General features: G+C 44.0%; 1 protein-coding gene across 2 annotated transcripts in view; it reads right to left on the bottom strand.

The window, feature by feature from the left end:
* TFCP2L1 (transcription factor CP2 like 1) overlaps positions 1 to 23,348 on the bottom strand; it is a 119,143-nt gene that overhangs the window by 27,705 nt on the left and 68,090 nt on the right. For both annotated transcript variants that reach the window (XM_069616736.1, XM_069616737.1), the window contains 4 exons: positions 16,049 to 16,097; positions 15,859 to 15,952; positions 15,108 to 15,198; positions 14,929 to 15,029 (listed from right to left, as the gene is read on the bottom strand). In XM_069616736.1, coding sequence (XP_069472837.1) covers positions 14,929 to 15,029; positions 15,108 to 15,198; positions 15,859 to 15,952; positions 16,049 to 16,097 — 335 coding nt within the window. The remainder of the gene's footprint in view (positions 1 to 14,928; positions 15,030 to 15,107; positions 15,199 to 15,858; positions 15,953 to 16,048; positions 16,098 to 23,348) is intronic.

The following is a 23,348-nucleotide window of genomic DNA, read 5'->3' as shown; positions in this document are numbered from 1 at the left end:
CTTCAGTTAACGGGTTGAAAGCTAGGAGCAATGTCCCTTACCAGATCCCCCAGAAGAACGGTTAGCCTCACGCCTCGAATTGTTGGTATTTGGGGCCTACCCCTCCCCCACCATTTGAGTGGGTGCTCCAATCCACTTGAAAGGTGTATACCTTCCACTAGTTTAACCTCCCTTTCAAATTCTCTCAAGTGAAATGCTTCCTCAAAGGAGGGCAGCAGCAATGTGAAAACCACGTTACAATATACTCCCAATTTATGGAGGGTTGATGGTTTTAACAGCACCACATTTTGCGAAGCATGGTTTCTGCACGGAAGGCTGCATAGGGAGGAATTGCAGCACCCTGAACACAAATAAAGTTATAATAAGAGGCAAGCACGTAGAAAAGCTATGCAGTGTTTTAACACTGAAATGCAATTTGGGCAAGCAGCATTGGGAATGTGGCAGTGCTTAGAAAGAAAAAAAAGTTCATACTGCAGCAGTTAAGTCTGGTGGCGCAGTCCAGGGATAATGATATTCAGACCCACTCCAGAGAATGGGTTTTGCATTCAATTTCTATTTTTGCCAAAGTCTGAGGGTTACCTCTTTCTGCTGGATTGATGTTTTGACTCTTAAGAGTGTGGCTGTGTTTTTGTGCTCTGCCTAAAGATTGCTTATGACACCCAAAGAGGGCGGAAACCCCAAAAGTACCCATTAAGTAAGGAGAAATCCCAAAAATACCCATTAAGTCTCCCAAAGAGTAGCATCAGTCAGTCATGTTGCTGGGCTCGTGATGGCTTTTACACCAGTGTACTGCGTCATTTTCGACTTCAATTCATCCAAATGAGTTTGGGTAGATTGCCTCGAATGCCCTGGTAGCCTTGACCTGTGTGTGAGAGGAGGTGGCCATCTCTGGCCAGTGTTCCATGACTGGAAGTCTGCCAGAAGCCAGATCTGACGTCATATGCCACAGTATATATTCATTCCTTTGAGAGAGGCAACTATCTAGAATGCTCAAGGGATGTCTGCCATTAGCAGACCACTCCTTTGAGTCATGCTTGGTGTGATGGGTGCAGTGCCCACTTACCAGGTCCCAAGGTGTATAAAAGCAACTCTCCCTTCTCGACACTTGATGAACAGCGGGATATTCAAACCTACCCTCGGTACGGTTTGCTGCTCGAGGATGGACCAAAGCTCCGATTCTTCAGGTTGTCAAAGGACAGATTCAATTGAAGCTCTGACAAAGAGTGGTGCTCCCTGCTCCCAATCCTGTGAGGACAACTGGATCACAGCTCCTGTATGAAGGCCTAGTGCCACTGAATCGAACCCAGAAGTGACTGCCCCTTTCCTGCCAGGACTCCTTGAAGATGAAGTCAAATGGCCAGGTGACCCAGGACTCCAGGCAAGTACGCCAATTCAGTTTCCCTCTAACCAGGCAAGCTCCAGAGGGCATGCGGTCTCACATCCAGGGAGTAAACAATGAAACTCTTATTTGGGTCAATCTCACTTGTCTGGCTGCTTCCCAGTGGGCTTTCTTCAAAATCCACTCTTAATTGGGGTCCCTCAGAGCCAACCCCCTTACAAGGCAGATAATGTGCCTGAGGGCAACAGGGGAACTAAATCACTGGCAACCACAGAAGTCTGGCCTTTGTGCTTAGACCCCAAACCTCCCTAAATCAGTAGTCATTACCAGATGCATCAGTGTGCAGATGTAGTCTATGGTAGTAACTGAACAACCTATGAAGCAACGGATTCTGAAATCACATCCCTTCCGCACGTCCCTTAAATCTCTCCTTCTCCATGCCCCGCCATGATGCCTCTCCCCTTCTCGCTCCCCCTCCCCCACCCTTCCCTCTTCCCCTTAATCCTCTCCCTCACCCCTTCCGTTCCTCCTCCTACCCATCCTCCTCTGCCTCCTAGCTCTACTCTACTTCTCTCCCCCTTCCCTTCTGTTTAATTGCTCTACATACTGTTTTGTTGGTCTGATTAAAAATTCTATTTGCTTCTACTGTTAGTGTTATTGTTAAATGTATCCTGTTAAAATGTGCAGCGCTTTGGTGTATAGCACTATATAAACTTACAAATACATCCTGCAGAACTGCTCACTTGGTCCCAAGTTATTGCTCTCCTGCACAAACCCTTGAAGTCCAGAATTCCAGGAACTGCTCCTTGGGAGCACCCCCCACCAAAGACGGACTCTCCCTGCAATACTGTGAACTTTTCTACCTGAATTGCTATTTTCCAGAAGAAACCGACACTAAACGCTGGACCTCCGTTTTGCAAAGTTTCACTTACTAGTCTATTTTTCCTTTTTCAATTTTAATTAAAAAAAGTGGTTTTGGAAAATCTTAATGGGTGAAAGTGTTTACTCGACACTATGAACTCCTCTCCACCTCCTTTTAGTGGAGCATGGACTGTTCTGCCACAACTAACGCTTTGAGAACCTGGTGAGCTTGAAATCATTAGTACCACCTGTGTCAGGACGAGGTACCCCCACCCATTGGGTCTTCAGGAAATCTCCCAAACAATGGCACATAAAAATAGTCTACGATTCTTGTATGATAGAGCATGGAGGACTTTTGTACACAAGTAATGTGTGGCAATGCACTTACCACAGGCACAGTGGCCACATGGTGCAATTCATATTTGAAAATCCTACACTGATCAATTCAATAGGGTGTAAACTACCAGTCATGTATTTATTTGGCAGAGGATCTCTAGTAATGTTCCGTCAGGGTGGTGGTACACCTTGAAACCCTCCAAAACAGCATTAAGCATTAAGGACCACTTTTGTGCGATAAGCCATGCCCTTAAGAGCCAGCATTATCCATAAAACAACAAATACACCTATTCAGAAGCAATAGAACAAGATGAACGTACTAGACGGAGGGGCATAGCTCTGCATTCATTTAAGTCACCTCAGAGTTAAACATCCTCCGGCAAAGCCATGGCACAGACCATCCCAGTTGAAGAGAATTGCACAGATCGGAGTGTCTGTAAACTGCTCATCAAATGCAATACTGACAAAATCCAGAGGTATACCAACAGGAGGGAAATGGGGAACTAGAAGATTGGTAGCCGGGGGGAGGGGTGGGGGGGAACAGGGGGGGGCAGGGGGTAATACACCATCCAGAGGTAGAGAAAAAAAAAGTTTCAGAATGGACAGATCATGGATGTTCACAACCTTCTGGGGGAAAACAATCACATTAAATTATATTAGGGTTGGCCAAAAACATGCATTTTCCATCACTCCTTCCTCCTTGCCAGCACACAACTTGGAAAAGTCCAAAACGTGCCCTAGTACCTTTTCTTGAAGATGGCAAATTAAGTCAAACGAAAAAATGAAGTGCTCTATTAGCTTTGGGAACAGACATTGGGATTAAAAGTAATGACGCAATGATTCCAGAATGCAGGCAGCAGAGGCAGCAGCATAATCCTGTAGCTCCTCCTCCTAATAATATTGGATAATGAACACTAAGAAAAAGATTGAAGTAGCTGAGAACCCTGTACCTAACTAAGAAATCAAAACCAACATCAGAGATGGGTGAAGTTCCTAGTACTCAAGATATCTATTCTCTGCTACACAAAATGGCTCAAGACTTGGGAAAGGTGGTCCAAGATGTTGGGGATGTTAAATCGTCAATGGATGAGCCATCTAAGAAGGTCTCCCAACTATACAGCAGAATTTCTATCCTAGAAAATGGTTCAGCTTCTATGTCTTCAGAAATTACTGTCAGTTTCAGAGCATACAACACCCTGAGGGATGAAGTACAAAAAGGAAGAGAAAGCGTGGAACTGGACTTGAACATAAGGAACAAAAACCTGAGACTTGTGGGAGTTGAGGAGAATGTAAGTGAAGATTTAATGCATCTGGTACTGGATATATTGAAGTTCTGCTTTGGCTGCGACCAAATAGTCCCAGGCGATAGACAATGTTTATAGAGTTTGAAGGAAGAAAACCTGGCCCAAAGGCTAGACAATTAATCACACTAATGAACACCAGGACAAAAGAAGCCACTCTGGGAGCAGCAAGGAAGAAAGGAAGCACCCATTTCAAAAGGTAGCCAAATATTAATGTATCCTGACTACCCAAAAGAAACGTTAATAATCAGGAAATCCTTTAAGGAAGCCAAGGACCTGTCAAGGCTTGTGGGTGTTAAAGCATTCCTTAAAGCAAATCTACTGACCCTGGCTCTACCAGACGGTGAAAGGATCACTTCTGACCCTAAGGAAGCCATGAAATGGCTGGAACCACTGAAAGATAAGTGCATTTAGTCCCCACACCCCTTTTTTATATACATTGTGATTTTCAACCTTATATCGCACTTGACTTTTATTAATCAAATTCCCCATCTGATAGGTTTTGAATGGGTTAAAAAGGCGCTGAGCTAATGAAAGCCATTTGAAGATTAGAACTGTTTCATATTTAATTACTAACCTTCACGACATTCATTTTGATGCTCCGTAGCAGTGCTGAGGGATTAGAGGAAAGAACCCTCCGACATGCCTAATGCGTGCCTACTCTACAGGAAAACGTCCCGTATATGGCTCTCGGATGCAACGGAGAGGAAGACTTGGACAATGCAGTAGGATCGGACAAGAGAGGCAGGGCAAAGGTATGTGATGCCCACTAAAGCCTATGTACTTTTAACAACATTCCACACTTAATTGATGCAGTAAGATACATGATTGCGTCTCCCCAGGCAACTAATTTCACTGTGAAGGCTCGCACTGCATCAATACTTATATACGAGGATGTGTTCTCCATTATTAGGGTCTCCTTCGATGAAGCGTCTGCAGGCGGGGGAGGTCATCTTTGTCCCGGGAGACGCCTCGCATGTGATAATTTAAGGTGTCACGGGGGTAACATTGCGGGCTGCTCGGGTCATCCGAGGCGGTTCTACTTAAAGAATCTACCGCAGTAACTGGTTGCTAGCTCCAGACTACTACAGGGGTGTTGCACAAACCCTGCTTCTCAGCAAGGACAGGCCAGGGTAAAAATCACAATGAACCATTTTGATGGAAGTGTTCACTCTATGCTATGGACTGCTGCAAGTCTACCAACCCTGCTTGCAATGGATTTATGGTGGCTTCTGTGGTCTTGCTGTGAAGGGCCACATGTGAGCAAGATTATGTCTTGAAAAACAATTGATTGACACCAACACTGTTAAACATATTTACATGCAGACCATGAACACATTTTTCCTCAGTGCCCCGGGAAGCTTTATTCACTGCAATAGTGCTCAAGCAAGGCTTAACACTATCTGCCTACAAATATGGCAAACCTACTACAGAGTCTGATATCTTCCTAAGTCTAAATGGATGTTGAGATGAACAGTGGGCAGCATTCAGTGACATCAATTCCAGAGATATTCAACCACCTCAACGATATTTGATTATGATACCATGCCCTATTCCCACACCCAATTTAGCTCACACAACCATATTATTATAGAGTGTGACATATATGGGCTATCATTTTTCAACAGAGCCACATGCAGACTTATGAACCAGCTTGCAGTCTCAGTAATACGAGGATACCCAAATCAGCTGTGACAACAACGAACCAGGTTGATCGTGTTTTCAATTGACAGTCAAGTCCACATTGGACCAATCGCATGCCCTACTTCATTTCATCTCGTCTTGCCAATCCCCCCCCCCCCCCCCCGTAGCAGTGGCATGGCATTGAGAAATCCTCCCGGACATGCCTACGTCTTAAGTGAAACATAAGGGAGTATATCCACCAGTTTAGGTACAACGGACATCAGGACTACAATACATTAAGGGTTTGTTACTGTGAAGTAATGTGTGTCAGACATCTCCGGATATACTTCATGTACTTATTCCGGCATGTATGGCTGGCGATTGTCACTCCACTGTTCTGCACCAGAAATGTTTTTCAATTCGCTGCTTTGAAATGGGGCATGTCCTCTGCACTCTATACATGTGAAATTCTAGTAATGCTACAGTGTAGAGGGCAATGAACTACATGTGGAAGGTACAAGTCCGACCTGGAATTTACCATACTTTCCAGTTCATGAGGGGTGTATCTAGTGACAAGCAATACATTGAGGGGGCGGCAACAACGCTTACAAACCAGGGAGAATGTGTGGTGTTTTTTCATGGTGACATGTTTTTAAATTAGCCCCTCTCAACTCTGCTTTCTCCCAAGACTAGGTGTCCTCGGTTTCTGGAAGGGGTCATAGGCCTCAAGAGGATCCAGAGTTTACATGACGTATAGTCTTTCATGATTAATAGGCTAAGGGAAATGTTGAAAACTTATCTTAAAACATACAAATATACTGATGCCATATCTGGCACTGGAAGGCGAAGACTTGGCGTAGGATGACATGATTTTTCAGCTGACGTTTCAGACTGCTAAATATGTAACTACTGTAATTATTGAACTTATCTTACAAAATAGCCTTCTTACCGTTACTTTGTATCCATCAAATTATATGTCAATCTATGTTACTTAGATGTCCTATAGGATGTCCAGGTAGGTCTGGAATTGAGGATACTGTTGATTGCTGAATGTTACTACTTTTGCATTTCCATTGTGACCCACCTTGCAGTCTGCTCGTCTGGTGAGGTGCTGTACCCAGAATTTGATGATGCTCTGACTTTTGGGTTGTTTGGGATGTTGGGGGGGGGGGGGGGGAACTTGGGATAAACAATGACTAGAGATGTGGAACTAGTTGACAAGATTTCATCAACTGAGGGATGGCCTTTCTATTAACCTTATATTTTGATATTTATGAGTTAATGTGATACCTACACCTTTCCATTCGACCATAATACTCCACTTACATAGGTATTCAGTCTGATGAACTTTCAACAAATTGGTTGATATTTTGATGGCAAAGGGCTGGTCATGGGGAGGATATGTGGAATGCAGGGTTTGGATGGCGATATTGATATATGATGCCATTGTAGTGATACCATGATGTGGACAATGAGGGATCGCTGTGTTATAGGATACAATTATATTGTTCTAATGGTTTTGCTTGAATCCTAGATCATTTATGTCTTTTCTAGGTTCACAGATATCATGTGAACTTGTACTGGCCACTGACATTTTGTGTATGATCTGAAGATAAATTCGACAGGGTGTGAAGTCATTCATCATTAGTGGGCTGTGGAAACGATCTTGATGAGGGATGATGAGTCAATAGTTCATAATGACCTTTGATCAAGTTGCTAAGATTTGAGGTTATAAGTTGATAGTACGCTACTATGTCGTAATCTTCCAAATACTCTGGGTTTTCAGTTTACTATTGGTATATATATTAAAATATTATATTTGCTGTTTTAGATGCAATCTATAAAAGGGTCTGCAAGTTTGCTTAGGATATCACTTGTGACTCAGTGGTCTTCCCCATGGTTTGCTATTGCAATCGAACCTCTAGCGGCTGCCATTAGAAATGAACCAAATATACATGGAGTTTCATTGGCAGATACTAAAGTATTGAGTAATAAATAGATATCGGTTGTTATGATTTAAGCCTAGATGCTGAAATTTAAGTTGTATATTTCTATTGATGTGATAGGACAGATATGACCAATACCTTTTAGAATATCAAATGTTGTGGATTTGTAAGGGATATACAGTTGGGAATATAAATGGTGTTTATTGGAGATATCAACCTGAATGGTAATGGTGTGGTTTGGGGTGTGAATGCTTTAGTTCATTTAAGGAAACATTGTATACTAGCTTGGGGAATACTACAATATTACTCTGTTTTATATACAACTGTGCTGTGGGTTTAATAATTTAATATAGATGGTGTGGTGTTTGTCTCATATAGGGCTTTCTCAGTTGCTTTATAATTATAAAATGTTCATATGCTTATATGAGCGGTGTCCAGGACACTGGACCGATTGAAATGTTATATCTAGTTTGTAAAATATATCCGTTGTTGCTGACTTGCATCTATTTCGCGGGGGGAAGGGGGGAGGTTGTTCACATCTGTTAATCATTTGTTAGGTTTAATACATTTGAGACTCCTTTATTTGGATACATGGACACCAACGTTGGGATGATGAAGGTGGCGAATGACCGACGGGTGGTTACTTGGAGGTCTGAACAACCCTAAAAAGAAACTGAAGGTGATGACCTATTTAAGAGCTGAAATGTGATTGTTTTATTCAGGAAACTCATCTTCTACGGGATGAAATTGAGACCCTGAGGAAGGGTTGTGTAGGGAGGTTTTATGGCTCCTCTTTCCACATGCTCAAGGGGAGTGGCAATTTTGATTCGGAGAAATGTTCCAATGAAAGTAATGAGTTGTCAGACCAACAGGGGATGGTGGCATTACTGGTTAATATTCAGGGATGTATTGTGGCATTATGTAATATTTATGCCCCGTCTGTGGATGATGGGTCATTTTATCGGAAAGTAGCTCAACTTTTACAGGATTTGGGTACAGATATCATTCTAGGGGGTGATTTTAATACTGTTTTGGACAAGGATTTGGATAGGAGTGTCTCTGAATAGTAGGCAGACTGATCGTCATTATCTATCTTTGAAAAATCTGCTTGAGGAACATGCCCTATGGGACATTTGGAGGATGACACACCCAATTGCTAGAGAATATAGTTTTTTCCCCGGGCGCACACTCGGTTTATTCTAGACTTGATAGGTTACTGACAGCTGGGAAAATGACAGACCCATAGTGAGTGAAATAGGCAACATTCTGATAAGGCCATGCGCATGTGAAAATGTGCATTGAATTGGTTTGTGACGGAAAAGACCATACACTTGGAGGATGAATAATGCATTCTTACAAATGGACGAGGAGGTGGAGAATTGAAAACAGAAATTGAGTTTTTCGTTTCAGAGAATCACAAGGATGATCTGAAACCGGAAATTATATGGGAAGCTTTCAAATGTACCATGTGGGGTTATTTGATTAATCCAACATGTGGTTTAAATAAGAAACATGCTAATAGACAAATGAACTTGATATGAAAATTGGTGATTTATGTAAGAAATAATGGCTGACCCACGTGACTCAGATGGTAATACTTGAAACTGAAGAGATAACTTAAAAATATAATTGAGGAACAGACGGAACGAAAATACAATAACCAGAATCTGTGTATTTTGAGAAAGGATAGAAATGTGACAGATGGCTAGCCTATAGGCTGAAGAGGGAGTCGGAATGTTCAATGACATCTATTCAAGATAAAGATGGACAGGTCACCTTTCATCCAAAAGAGATTAACAAAATCGTTCGAGAATACTATATAAACTTGTACAAGAGTGAAACAGGTACAGCCATCGGTGGTGGTGGCTTTCTTGAGAAGGCGAAGCTTAGTAGACTTACGGGTCATGATATGCAGTTACTTGAGGATTTGACATTGGATGAGATTAAAAGGGCCATCAACAGATTAAATGTAGGGAGATCACCAGGACCCGATTGCTTTCCAGTGGAAAGCTACAAGCTATTGCCAGATTTGGCCCTGAATTGCTAAAGGATATGTATGTGACCTCCTTGGCTAATGGCCTACTACCGACATCAACTAGACATGCCATGATATCTGTCTTTCCGAAGAAGGGGAAAGAAGAAACACTAGCTATAGGCCGATTAGCGAACACTGACAATAAAATTCTGGCAAAAGTCTTGGCTATCAGACTGGAGAATCTTCTCCTGAACTTGATCAATGAGAATCAATCTGGTTTTGTGAAAGGAAGAAAGACATCCAGAATCATTAGAAGGCTGTTCCATACGATTGCTTCTGTTTTTCATTGGATGCAGAGAAGGGGACTTCCTCTTTTTAGTCCTTGAAAAACTGGGATTTGGAGTGAAATACAGGTCATGGATTAAACTACTAAATACAGAACCGACAGCTGATGTCAATACCAACGGTAGACGTTCAGATACTTTCAGGCTGGAAAGAGGAAGAAAAGGGTGTCCTCTTTCCCCATTGTTTGCTATTGCAATTGAACCTCTAGCGGCTGTCATTAGAAATGAACCAAATATACATGGAGTGTCATGTTGGGGATTAGAACAAAAACTATGGTTTTCTGATGACATTCTTCTGGTTCTCCGGGACTTGGATCAGTCATTACCGACTATAATGGAAGTTTTAACATTATTTCACACTTTCTCTGGCTATAAAGTAGATTGGACCAAAGAGGTGATGCCCCTAGTACCTTGCTGTAGTCAATATATGACTAATCTTGGGTTTAGATGGTTCCCAGATAAAATGTATCTAGGGATCTGGATCACTAATCAGTGATTTGGTGAAAGTGAACATGAGTATGATTAATATGACTATTAGAAACAATTGAGCATTGGGGGTTTATTGACTGTTTCACTATGGGTAAAGGTTAATGCTTTAAAGATGGTTTTGACCCTTAAGATTAATGATATCTTGAGTATGATCCCACTAAACTGGAACAAATTGGACAGACTTATTCAAGGGTTTCTGTGGGACAAGAAACCACCAAGATTAAGTTTATGGAAACTACAATTACCGTTGGAGACAGGTGGACTGGATGTGCCAAACTTTAGGGCCTATCATCTTGCCTTTAATTGTGATTTCATAGTCGATTTCTTGGCACCAATACCTAATGAATGGGCTATGGCAGAGGCAAGTTATAATGGTCCTTTGACACCAAGGGCTTTGTTGACCACAGTATCAAAAGTGATGCGTGTGAAAGATCCGTTGACTGACTGCCTGAGAAATTCCTGGAAGAAACCGACTGTTAGGGTTGGATACATACAAAGATCCTGGTGCATTGTTATGGATGAATCCCTCTATTAAATTGGAAAACGATGTTATTCTGGCAAGAATGGTTTTTGGGTGGAGTCAGTTGGATTGATTATCTGTTTAAGGAAGAGAACTAGAGACTTACAACAATTTAATATTGGAAATGTCAGGTTTTCGGATTACAGGAAATTAAAGCTTGCTGTTGGAGAGACCAATTTCAAGGCTAGGTTAAATTTGGATTTTCTTAAGAGAAAGTCACTGGTGGGTGAGGGTGACTTAGCTAGCCGGGTATACAGACAAGATTGTGAATGAATATAAAAGCAATGCTTTGCCGAGGAATGAATGGAGTCGAAGAATTGGCTCCGACATTACAGTGGGGACATGGACAAGGATGTGTACAAATGTCAAACTTTGTTCCTTGGGTTTAACTGAAAGGACTAGACACATTAAGATCCTAAACAGAGTTTATTGGACCCGAGAGAGATTATGGTAGAGAGGTTTGAGAGATGATCCGGATTGTTGGGCGAAACTGTTCACGAAACTGGTACATATGATGTGGGATTGGAGAGAAATGGAGTGATTTTGGAGAAGGTCTTGAATGAACTGATAGGTTTTGATTTTGAAATAGTTTTTGGGGAAATGATGCAACTTTGGAAGAGCTGACTCAATGCCAAAAGAAATGGTTATATAGAGGTGCCATGGTGGGAAAGAAAATCATCCTTCTGACATTACTTTAGAGAAGGAGGTTTGGTTGAATGAAATGCATATTCTGGCAGATGTGGAAAAACCTTTATATAGGAAACAAAGCAAGAATGGGTTATTTGTAAAGATTTGGGGAAGATTCCTGGCGTTGTATTGAATCTAACTTTTGTATATTATATGATGTGAACTGTGGGTCTCTGGGGGGTATGTTTCTATATTGTTTTTGCAAATGTGTATATAGTTTTTGTAAATCTGTTGACATTTCAAGCACTGTTTTTATATTTATATTGAAAATAACGTTAACAAAAAAAAAGTAATTACACAATTGTCCCATAAGACTTAACTCATGGTGTTGGTTTGTGGTTTATGGCTTGGCAGGTCACAGGTGAGGAAAGGGCTAGGATTTACACAGTTATGGAGGTGGGGTCTCCAATGACCATGTTAAACCAACTCCACCACCCCCAGGTTTGGTGCACTTGTGTTGGCACATGTGGCATTCTGGATCAGATCAAGAAGATGGAGATTTCAGTGTTTATAGGTGTATATGAATACACAAGGGGGATGGTGCAAGAGTTTGAAAGCATACTCATAAAGGGTACCCTGCCTTGTACGATTCTAGATTTATGGCCATCTACATAGAGCCAGTGGAGTTCACCTTGCTAATTGAATGGTGCAATAGAAAGTGCAATTGTTTGCAGACTGGTTGGTGCAGTGCTGTAAGCACCTGGGGGAGAAGGTGCGAGTGAAATAACTTGGATTTGTGGAATTTTATGTGTTAAGTGTGCATGGGATCAATTTCAGCGAAGCGGTTTTAAGTGCAACAACGCCTGCTGAAGGTCGGGGTACAGGAGGATCGGAGCATGTGGATTAAAGCATCCGAAGAAATCATGTCCCAATTTCTTAAATGGCCTGACCCCACCACACCCCTTTTGTCATTGTTTAGAAGTAGTTTTCAAATTAAATCTTCCTAATCTTTCATACACATTCCAATTACCTGCACTCTAAACATTGCAAATTAAGCATTTGATGTGCTTTACAGAAGCACAGTCAGGGTTGCTGTTGGTTCTTTTGCTCCATTATTTCGGACTAGACTACCTTTATGGGCGGGATTAGCCTGAGATGTAAGTGAATAATCTGTCAGATTTGCTAAGCGTTTAAGTGATGAGATCCACCAGAGGTAATTCCATGCTCGAGAAAGCTAGCCAAGCCTGTTCAGTACCTTGAACATCTAGTTCTTGGAGGACTACAAATCCCAGAATTCCAAGACCAAACATGACTGCTCATGGAATGAGAAACATGCCTGCGTTGCCACAGAACTAGATGTGTTGCTTTTTGTAAATGCCAACATGGGTGCACAAAAGTAAATCGGCTCCTCTGCAACCAGAGACTTTACAGCGACAGCCAGAAACAGAAGGCTGCCATTGTGGTCTAGGCCTTGCTTATTGGAAAAGCCTGCCATACCAGAGTATGATATCTCTAAGTAGTGCCATGGTCGTGACACCACACACCATTGGAGTATCTTCCTACTCAGTAAAGGAACTCACAGTGAGCCATCTTGCAACCTTCGATCTTTTATTATGGTATTTATTTATTGAGCATGGACCCAGCTTCAAGAAACGGAGCACTTTACAGATGTATACACCAATACAGATGCATAACAGCACTTTACAGAGGTGTATAAGCAGATGCAGAACGCAGTGCTTTTCAGTGGTAACCGAACAGATATACAGCAGGGAGTGTAGGATACAGAGGAGGAGGGGTGGTGGGTGACTTCTAGGAGAGGGGCAGGTGGTGCAAGGGGCGACGTGATGGCCTAGGTGGAGGAGACTCCTTGAAGAGGCGATTCTTTTCTGAATTGTAGGAGCGTGGGGGAAGAGTCTGATGCTGACGGGGAGGAGGTTCCATAGTCTTGGGTGTAGGCAGAGGCTTGTTTTCTGGTCCTCATTTTTGCAGCTGCCGATTTCAGGTCTGCATGGGTCTTGGCTTCTGGTGGTGTGCCATCCACCAGAGAGGCAAAGTTTCTCCGCGAGGTAGCTGGGTGACTTGAGGGCGACTACCATATAGATGATGCATCAAGGTTTGAAGGTGATTAGTGTGTGCAGTTGGAGAAAGTGAAGGTCGATGAGGGCTGGAGTGATGTAGTTTTGTTAGCGTAGACCCTTGTAAAGGTGTGCCACCACGTGCAGGACACTTCTCAGGGGCACCAGGGAGGATGGCAGGAGGCCTTTGAGGAGTGCATTGCCCCCATCCAGGTGAGACAGGCCCAGTGCTTGAACTGTGCATCTAAAGCTGTCCGGAGGGAACAAGGGCTTGACTTTTTTCGCAGAAGGAAGAGCAGACACAAAGCAGTCTAGGTTTTCAGAGCCATGTGTGTCGAAGATTTGTCGATGTGGAACCAAAAGGCCCTCCTTGGCACAGGAAGTGAGCTCGGGTGTGAACCTCTTAGAGTATGATAGCCAGGTCTGTATGTCTGGGTGTTTGGTGTTGGTGAGGTGTAGGAATTCGGTCTTGGAGGGGTCAAACGTCAAGTATGCACTGGACATCCAAGACTGGATCAGCAAGAGGCAGGTTAAGCCTATGGATCTTCACCGTTTTGCCTTTTAGAGGTCAAGTGATTCCACATGCAAAGCAGTGGGGCCCAAGTGAACATTGTTGCTTGTTAGAAGTACAAGACCTGCAAGCTAGACTTTTGGGGAAAATTCTTTCCTACACAGCACAATGCACACAAAAAAGGGCTCTATAGCCCTCAAGTGTGCAGCAGAGGATAGGTAAAATGTAAAGGTGGCTGGTAAATGCAGGAGAGTGGGCCAACACAATATGCAACTCAATTGTAAGCTACGTAAGCAGTAATCCAGCATCACCGGCACTATGCAACAGATGAAACACAGTAGAGGCTGGAACAGAAAGTCAGAGGCAAGTCAGTTTAATTAAGATGCAGTGTGTAGACTGCAAGGTCGAATATCTATATAGTTCTACAACTGGGACAGCCGTGATGAATGGCACCCCTTACAGTTTCTACAAGTTAATGGGCATTGCAGGATTACTTATGCCATTACCCTACATAATGGTAGTGGCTTCAGGTAGGAGGTAAAACTCCTGCATCAGAAGAGTAGGATTTCCATTTGCTTATATAGGCTCCTCTGCATAACCAAAAATGTAACTTCAGAAACATGGCCACCATCACGTCCAGAAAATTGAGATCTTCAGACAGCAGGGCTAAAGCAGGACAAGACTATGCAGAGACCGCTGCACAAAGGTGCTTCAGCATAACGCGCTGGGAACTAAGATAATCTATGGAGCCATGATGGTGGGAGAGGGGACAGTCTACCCACACCTCCCCCTCACCGTAAAAAAAAAGGGTCAAGGCCATTGGAAGACATGCAAGAGATGGCACAAAGCTAGGATACATTGGCCCACAAGGTTTAAAAATTAGACATGGTATTCAACCGTCCTGTGTGCACTTGCAAACAGGGATAAGCCTGTGCAGTCCGGGTGTATAGCATTCAATTTGCAAGTGGGTTGTATACTTACTACACATATTGCTATCCCCATGGTCTCGTTTCTCACTCAGATTAACCCGATTCTGCTCTGGTTCTTGGCACACGTAGATTGTCAGTTTAGGCCTCACATTCCTGTAATATGCAAATACAGGTCATGCCTCCATCGACTAATGTCAATCACGTAAAATTTAAGGCTAAAAGAAGACTAACCTTCCTTTGATTGCATTATAAAGACGTATTCCATCTGCAGAACCACAAACTTGTATGAAGTCATCTTTGGACATCTTCAGCAAGTCGGCTCCTAAGAGAAATGTTCTTTTAAAGTGGCAAAAACACATTTCTGCATCATCACCCGATGCAACGCTACCATAGACCATGTCTGGCACTTTATTGGAAAAAACAGCAAGATAATTAGATTTGTTTCTCTAACCGTACCTCAAAAAGTACTGGACATTAACTCCTGAGTGAATAGTAGTTTCTCGAGGTATTATGGCTGTTCACAACGCACCATAGACAGACATTGCTATAAAGAGCTTAGTCAGTGGCAAGACCCAAATGCAGCTCATGTGCAAATGGACTATACCGCGGGGGCCGAAGGTTGCGCTACTGTGGGCAGAGGGGTGAAGTAGAGAAAGGACCAGCATTTAACTACCAGTGGTGGGGCAAAGTGCTTGGTGTGGGCGGGGCGAAGCAATAGAAGGATTGGGAATGTGTGTAATGGTTTGTTACAATGCCACTTGCTTTTAAAAGCAAAGGTTTCAAGCCCAATTGCTTTGGGAATGGGGCTCCAACTAGCCTGGGTACTGTTCGGAGTTAAGGTAAATGGAGTCCTCACCCTACAAGCTAACTACCTACCAATCGGCTACAGCAGTCTTAATGCACATCCCCACAGCCTCCCATCACAAAACGCCCATAGAAAGCACGTGCCTAAAAAGGAGACACTCCATAAAAAGCTACTTACCCGAGAAACTGGAGAACAGCCGGCAGAACTGGGGGAAACGATTACGTTGGAGCCACTGCTGGGCATCCTGGATGGAAGCAGAGGGCAGGAGGTGCTACATGGCAAAAAGAATTAAGAGGTCTTGAAAAACTTTTCACCAGTCGCCTAAAAAAGAAAAGCACTGCATTAACAGTATCCCTCACGCACTTACATCGCTGCTTGGAAGCGGCTGGTCCACTTGTTGGGTTGGAGAACTGTTTCTATGTGCACAATAGAAGAATGGAAAAGGAAAAATGAGCAATACAATGGTTAGTCGGTTTGTTCGTTTATTTTTTTGGAACAAAATTTCTGGAGTGTGGTGGTGGCAGGTGTTGAGAAGGCAGTTACAGGTGGCTTACTCAGATCATGCCAAAGTGACTACCTGAGGCTTTTCTCCAGCATGCAGCAAATAATGCACTGTAGGTTCATTTCCAGTATTTACAGTCCAACCCAAGTTAACCAATCAAGGCAAGCTGTGAAAATGCTTTTGTGATGTAAGATTTCGAATAAAAATCTGAAAAGGCAGGTGAATAATGACCGTATGACAACTGTTTCAAACGCAATTAATTGCAGTATAGATCAGTACAGTTGGTTACTTGGAAATGTGGCATTGTACAGACAACTTCACCAGCCAATAGGGACAAACCAACCTGAGGCAGTTAAGGAAATATTGATCTGACGCACACAGTGCTGTCCCTAGGAGGACTACATACTATCCTCCATAGTGCTGTCCCTAGGAGGACTACATACTATCCTCCATAGTGCTGTCCCTAGGAGGACTACATACCATCCTCCATAGTGCTGTCACTAGGGTTGGGCCGTTTGGTTAGATTTTCATATGCCAAAACACCTTTTACCTGCGAGACCCCCAGCACTTTTTGCTGGCCTTGTGGAGATTCTTTTCTTTTTCTGTTCCCAAGCGAGTGGGAACCTTCCTTCCCACTCAACCTTTCTTTTACTCCATCTATGGAGTCATTTTTGTGCATCTCCTTCATTGAGTCATACTTTCCGATAACATTTTGGGCATCTACATTTTACTGTTACAGCACTGTGTGCAGTGTTGCTGGGAAGCCCCTTGGGCTTCCCATTTTACCAAGGGTAGAGGGATGCCTTTTATCCCTTCTACAATTCCCATTTTGAGATCAGCACACCTCCCTTATGTGTAGTGCTGCAGGGTTTCAAGGTGTCCTTTAGCACTCCGCATGGAACATTTGTGTTACTGACAAGCATACCTAAATGGTTGGCGACAGTGGACGTTTTTACTGACTTGTGTTATTTTTACTTGCAGGCTGTGTTTACAGCTGCAGTAATACACAGAAGTGTCACCATGGACCCAAAACGGTGGTTGTATTCTTTGTTCGCCATTTCTTGTGTGCTGGTCCTTTTAATCCTTCTGCCGTGCTTGGGTCGGGGAGGTCCTGGTTTGACTGGTCTTTGGCAGGAATAATTTGTGAAGCCCGTCAAGACAGGAAATTAGGGAGGAGTCAAACTTCAGTCCTTGGTCTTCTGGCACACCTTCCTGGAACCAGTTCCAACTGTGAGGCCCCAAAGTTTGAATGTAGCAAGAGTGCTGATTGGCAGGGTTCCTGGACAGATGGTTTGACCACTGCAGCTGAAGAAAAGATGTATGTAGCTACTGCCAGCAACTGGAGGTGCCTGCTGAGTAACTGCTGCCTGTGCTGACCCCTTCCATGCGATGGACGCTTGGAACAATCAGGACAACCTGCATTTCAAGGCATCCCACGATGCGCCGACATCTTCCTGGGCTGCAAACCGCTAAACCCCAGGACCTCGAGGCAGAGTGCTGTGAATCATCTTCCTTTCCGGACCTCCAGAGGCAAGATTCCACTCCCAAGTCCCCACACCAGGGTGCTGGACAGAGATAGCGAGGCAAATCATGGTATGACAACGGTTCATCTGGTGTCTTGTATAGAGCACCAAAATCCACAGAGCTGCGAGAAGCCAAGAAGAATAGTTTGCTGGGAGGCTTGCAACTCGACTGCTTCAAAGAAATACATAGTGTCCTTTCTTTCATCTGAAGACCAAGAATCCAGTGACCGGGTCCTGCAGCTGCTGCATCGAGAGGGCATCCACTGGAATGCATTCAGGGAGCCTTCTACAAGGTCCCTGAACCATAAAGCACTGTACTTGTTACATGGGATATTCTCTGCAGCTTTGCATTTCCTAGAGTTGGACCCGTTCCGGTTCTGCCTACTGCTGGCCACTGGACCACCAGTGCCCCTTCTGCCTCAGAACACTCCTGCCCAAAATCAGGGAAGGACTGCAAGTGTTGCTATTGTTGCCGTTTCACGATTCCTGAAACAGAATAAGTTATATGTGTTGCAGAGTACGTACTTGCAATGTCTGTAGTATAACAATTCCTGAAACAGAAAGGACTACAAATTTGGTTTCTTACCTTGAAAGGCATACGGTTAGGTTATTCTAAAAGTCTACTGTAGTTTACTTACTAGAGGTATTGTGTTCGTTTTTATTGCTTATGATAGTACTTAAAGAATTATATGCATATGTATATATAAAATATTTTTACATACATCAGTGTAGAAGTGGTTTCTTTGGACCATATGTATGCTACACGTTTCTACCTTCCTACAGCTCTCTCCCTTCCTAAGATAAGGCTGGCTGCTCTGTCATACTACCAATACCTTGACAGGTACAGGCCTATACTAGAGGTTGAGTTTCTGTATTGCCCAAGGGATAGTCCTATAAAGTTCTAAGTAGCTGGCCTTCTACTAAGATGTTTGTGGGGGAGGGTGGGGGGGTTGAGTTGGCCCATGGTAGGACATTTTAGACAAGGCTACATTCACCTGCCTACCCCCAGCTCCATGCAATAGTGCAGAAGGCTGCCTGAACACCCTACGCTAGCCTCTGATGAGGCTAGATTCTTTAGCCATTGAGAAGGACAGAATTTTTTGAAAGCCATAGATAGTTTTCTAACCCCTCCCCCTGCCCAACCCCTCCCCATACCCCGCCCCACCCTCGCATCCCCTCCCCACTTAAAACAGAGCTCAATTAATGTAACTGCACTCCATGGGCTGAGCAGAATTGGGTAGCAATCAAAAGTCCAAAAGAGAATTCAGCTCATGCCGACCTCTGAAACCCTCCCTGCCTTAGAGAAGGTGTATGGTCAATGGTCCAATACAAAATCAAGGTACTGTACTGAACACCAACTCATGTATTCAGAGTAGAATTTGCACTAACAACTGATTAGTAAATAAGACTTATAAAATATAGCAGAGAACACCCGTTCATTAGGACAACTTGGGATATCACTTTCACCAGTTGGTTACAAAAAGCCAGAAAGCAAAGGCTTCAAGTATTGAAAGTAAGGGGTGTTAATTCTGTCCCCAGTCCGATCGCCCCAGATAGTTACACACTTTAGAATGCTCAAAGCTGCAGCTTGATGGGGCAAAAAAGGAATCAAACAAATTTGTCAATAGCACATAAATTAGTCAACTGGATTGGGCCAGTACCATTGTTTCCGGAATAAATCACGTATTCCAGGGAGCAATCTACACTAATCAGTGGTTACAGCAGCTGCCCAGCCATAATCCAGACGAGTCACCTCCAATGTTTACACCATACAGTAAATTACAAAGAGTGGGCGAACTGCAAGTCACACTGCAACAGTCGAGCTGCAAGAAAAACGGCATTTATACTATAAAGCAATCATTGTTTAACGTTTAGTGTTTATGAAAGAGAAAGCATTCTAGAGGCCAAGACGGATGCAAAATGCCGAAACATGGCAACAGGTCAACGTGGACTAGGAAACAAACATGCACATTGTTAAGTAACTCAAAATGTAGTGTCAGAACAGGTAGATACATTCTAGGAGGCAGCCATTTCAAATGAGTTTTCCCACTGTAAAGAACTGTCATTCTGAAGAAAAGTAAATGAATCTGTTCTCCAAACATTCAAGATGACCAACTTCTTTCACTATGTCTCAAGCTGTAATTCAAAGGATAGCATTACTCGAAATGCTGTCTGAAAGAGGTAACCGTACCGCCCTTTGTGCCACATTCCATCATGGGATGTAGGTGGGGCAGACAGGGTAATAAGTGCAAGCAGGATCCAACTCCAGGATCTTCAGTGCAGCTGGGTGGGAGAATTAGACTGCTCGACCACAAATGTGTGCTAAAGAGCTCTTTCACAGGGAAGGTTGTAGTTCAATCTCATGAGCCTGGGTTTTTACTACCGCTATAGTTGGTGCCAGAATGAACTTAAATAGTTGCTGCATCAGTTCCCACTAGAGACAACCTATTCATAGAATAGATATCCAAGCCTGTCACAAGAGGAGCCTAGTGACCCCGCCTCCCTTACACCCACCCCCCCACACCTACTTTCTCACCCATCAGTGGCTGAGGTCCTGACAGTAGTCTGCTCTATGAAGGTCTCATCCAAACAGTTAATCGCACTGCTCCTCCAGAACCATTAAGGACAACATCTCCCTTGTTCTGCAACCACTCCTTAGCCCCTGGCTCTTTCCCTTCCTCTCTCAAGCACCCCCTTGTGCACCTCCTCAAAAAAAAAAAAGTCAACCGACCCATCATATCCAGCCAACTACTGTCCTCTCTACTACACCCTTCCTTGGACAAACTTCTCCAAGAGTTTCCCCAACGCACTGAGCTCGCTGGTTGTCTACAGGGAATCCAATAGAGCACACCAAGATTAAGAGCGCGTTCAGGGAGTGCCTGAGAGATTCAGGATAACAAAACCATGAGACCCCCCGCCCCCCAATAAGCAGTAGGGCAATTTCCAGAGGTGGTCACTGTGCATGCTTTTTGGAGAGGTGGCAGCAAGCACTGGTGCAGGATGGTCCCCAAGACCCTTGACAAGGACTATCCGTCATGATTTGTTAATTCCTAGGTTGAGAGTCTGAGCCAGAAGAGAAGAAAGGCTAATAGGCTGTGGTTGGCAGTAGTCCATGCAAGGTTAGCACATAATTCAGCTTCAGAGGATGGGGCAGTTTGAGAAGAAAAAAGTAAGAACACATATTGGAGCAAAAGCATGCATAGTCATACTGGCAAGGAGCCAGCCATAGAAGGGCCAGAGGAGAGTTTGGCAGTATGGTTTCAGGCTTGATGCAACACAGTCCCCTAGAGCTTCCCAGATGGCAAGAGGGGAACAGGGTTCAGTTATCTTGAGATGAAGAGGCTCTAGTCCAGTCGGCACAGAGTCCCTAGTCCTATGGGTCTAGTGATGCAGGTATGGTTAGCAGCTTTAAATAGGCAAGTTGGGGTGGGGTCTCAGGGGGAGGGGGGGTAGTGAATGGAGGGTCATCCTGTAGTTGGTCTTCTGGTAAGACAGAGGATGCTGTGCAGAGATTTGATTCTTCGTCAAGCAGCAGACCTCCCAGGAATGCAGGTACATAGTTTCAGCAAGCACAGGGGGAAGAGGGTTGGTGTGTCCGCTTCCCTATGCTCTGTCCCCAATCCCCGCTCTCAGTAGGCAGTGCATGAACACAGCACCCAATCACAACAAGCAATACTTACATGGTGTGGTCAGCCAATAGTACACCATCCCTCTAAACACATGCATTTTAAAATGCACTACAAGACTAGCATAGCCTGTGCCAGTAAGAACTGGCTCCGGGCTGACTATAGCACCCTCAGATCCAGGATGAGCACCCAGAAGCCAAAGACAGTCACCCCCTCCAACACAGCTCAAGGCATTGGTAAAAGGGACCACATCACTGAGGCCAGAAAACGAGCCCACTGGCTCCCAATAAAGGAGAGAATCGTGTTCAAAGCTCTGACACCGACACACAAGTGCATCCATCTCACTTGTCCCGACTACCTCCCACAAAGAATCCACCCCGTCGCCTCTACAAGACCAACCAGATCACCCTCTACCAACATGCTCCGTGTGCCACTAGTAAAAAGAGCTAGAGCGGGCATATCCAGCTTCCCATATCTCGCACCTACTCACTGGAATGCCTTACCTCCCACCATCCGAAGTGAGGCCTCCCTCCTCGCTTTCCGTAAAGCAATGAAAACTATCCTCTTCTCCTATCCTCTTCTCATAAGGTCCCTTGCAGCGGCATGAATACTAACCATAGAACCCACTGCTTAAACTGTAATGACCAATCAATTAAGCTGTAATGAGATCTATGTTTGTGTTTTTCTTATATAATGTGCCATTTACTGCTACCACGCCTTTACCTCTAACTAAGCTCATCCAAGTAACAGCGCCTCAATGCCCTTGGGCTGCTTGCGCGCTATATAAATATACATTTTAAAAATAGACAGAGGGACAAGGGATAGTCTTGTAACCTCTTAGGCCTGCAAGGCAATGGGACATTTTGATGGGATTGGGGGTGGGGACAGCCACCTAAAATTGCTTCAACCCGGCAGAGCCATTTTACATAATTAAAGCCACCCACCGGCCTAGCCACAGGAACAGAAAAGGGACATTCTCTGGGGTACCACTGCCTTAGGAGTCCATATGTGCTCTTAATGCAAAGCACATAAAAACAAAGCCACACTCCTCCCAGCCAGGCTTAATACAAAGCCTGACGAAGTATAAAGTCGAAAAGCCAACAAAAGGTACATAGGACTGCTTCAGCTAAAGGTGCATTCAACATGCAGCATTGGTTGGATAATTTTCAAGAGGCCCTTATAAGTCAACTGTACCAGGCAAGCAAGGGAAGGATCTTCAGGGCAGGGTAAAATCCCCCCAAAAAGTGATTTTATTCCCCCTCTTTTCTGCCAACTCACAAACGTTCCTCCATCCAGGACAGGATTTCCTATGCAGTCCTTTGGAAAGTGTGGGATGCTTCTGAACATCTCACGGGTCCAGGATGAACAAGGAGCTTCCAAGACTCCCACCCTCTCTCCAATGGCATGAAGTGTTCCAACCACAATTTTATTCTCCTAGTTTAGGTGCAACGATAGCACAATCACTGGAAATGTTACCGTAATGCACTGCTGCCAAGGGGACACCATCTTCCAGCTAGAAGGCTCCAGGTCAGCTGACTGGCTAGTGTATAAACCATAAGTACTGTAAGCTTCTACCAGTTGATTTCTCAGAGTATCCAATTTGAGAACAGTTTGTTAAACCAAGTTCTGGTCTCCGGGCTGCCAGTGTCAAGGTGATGCCAAATCCACATTTCAGGCCTTGGGCTGTTCATACCATAGACGGGGGAGCGGCAGTAAACAATTACAGCCCATATCTACATAACCGAAGTCAAGAGTCCCATCACATGACTTTGGGAACCCCTGAAGTGATACAAGGTCAAGCAGAGGGTCTTTGGTACAGCCATTAAGAAATACTGACTTCATGGGTGTGCTCCCCTAACACGAATGAAACACCACCTGCCACGTTCACCCTGCTTCCGACAAGGATTCATTTGCCATTTTCAAGAGAGCAAGCTTTACTGAAACTCCATACTGAGAAAGTAAGCGAAGGAAAGGCGATACAATAGCATGATGGCATGCATAGCCAGAACGGTTAGG

The sequence above is a fragment of the Ambystoma mexicanum genome, chromosome 9 (genome assembly GCF_040938575.1).
Source record: "Ambystoma mexicanum isolate Mex_15411 chromosome 9, UKY_AmexF1_1, whole genome shotgun sequence".
Lineage (NCBI taxonomy): Eukaryota > Metazoa > Chordata > Amphibia > Caudata > Ambystomatidae > Ambystoma > Ambystoma mexicanum.
The sequence above is the reverse complement of the archived record's forward strand: the minus strand, read 5'-3'. Positions and strand labels throughout refer to the sequence as shown.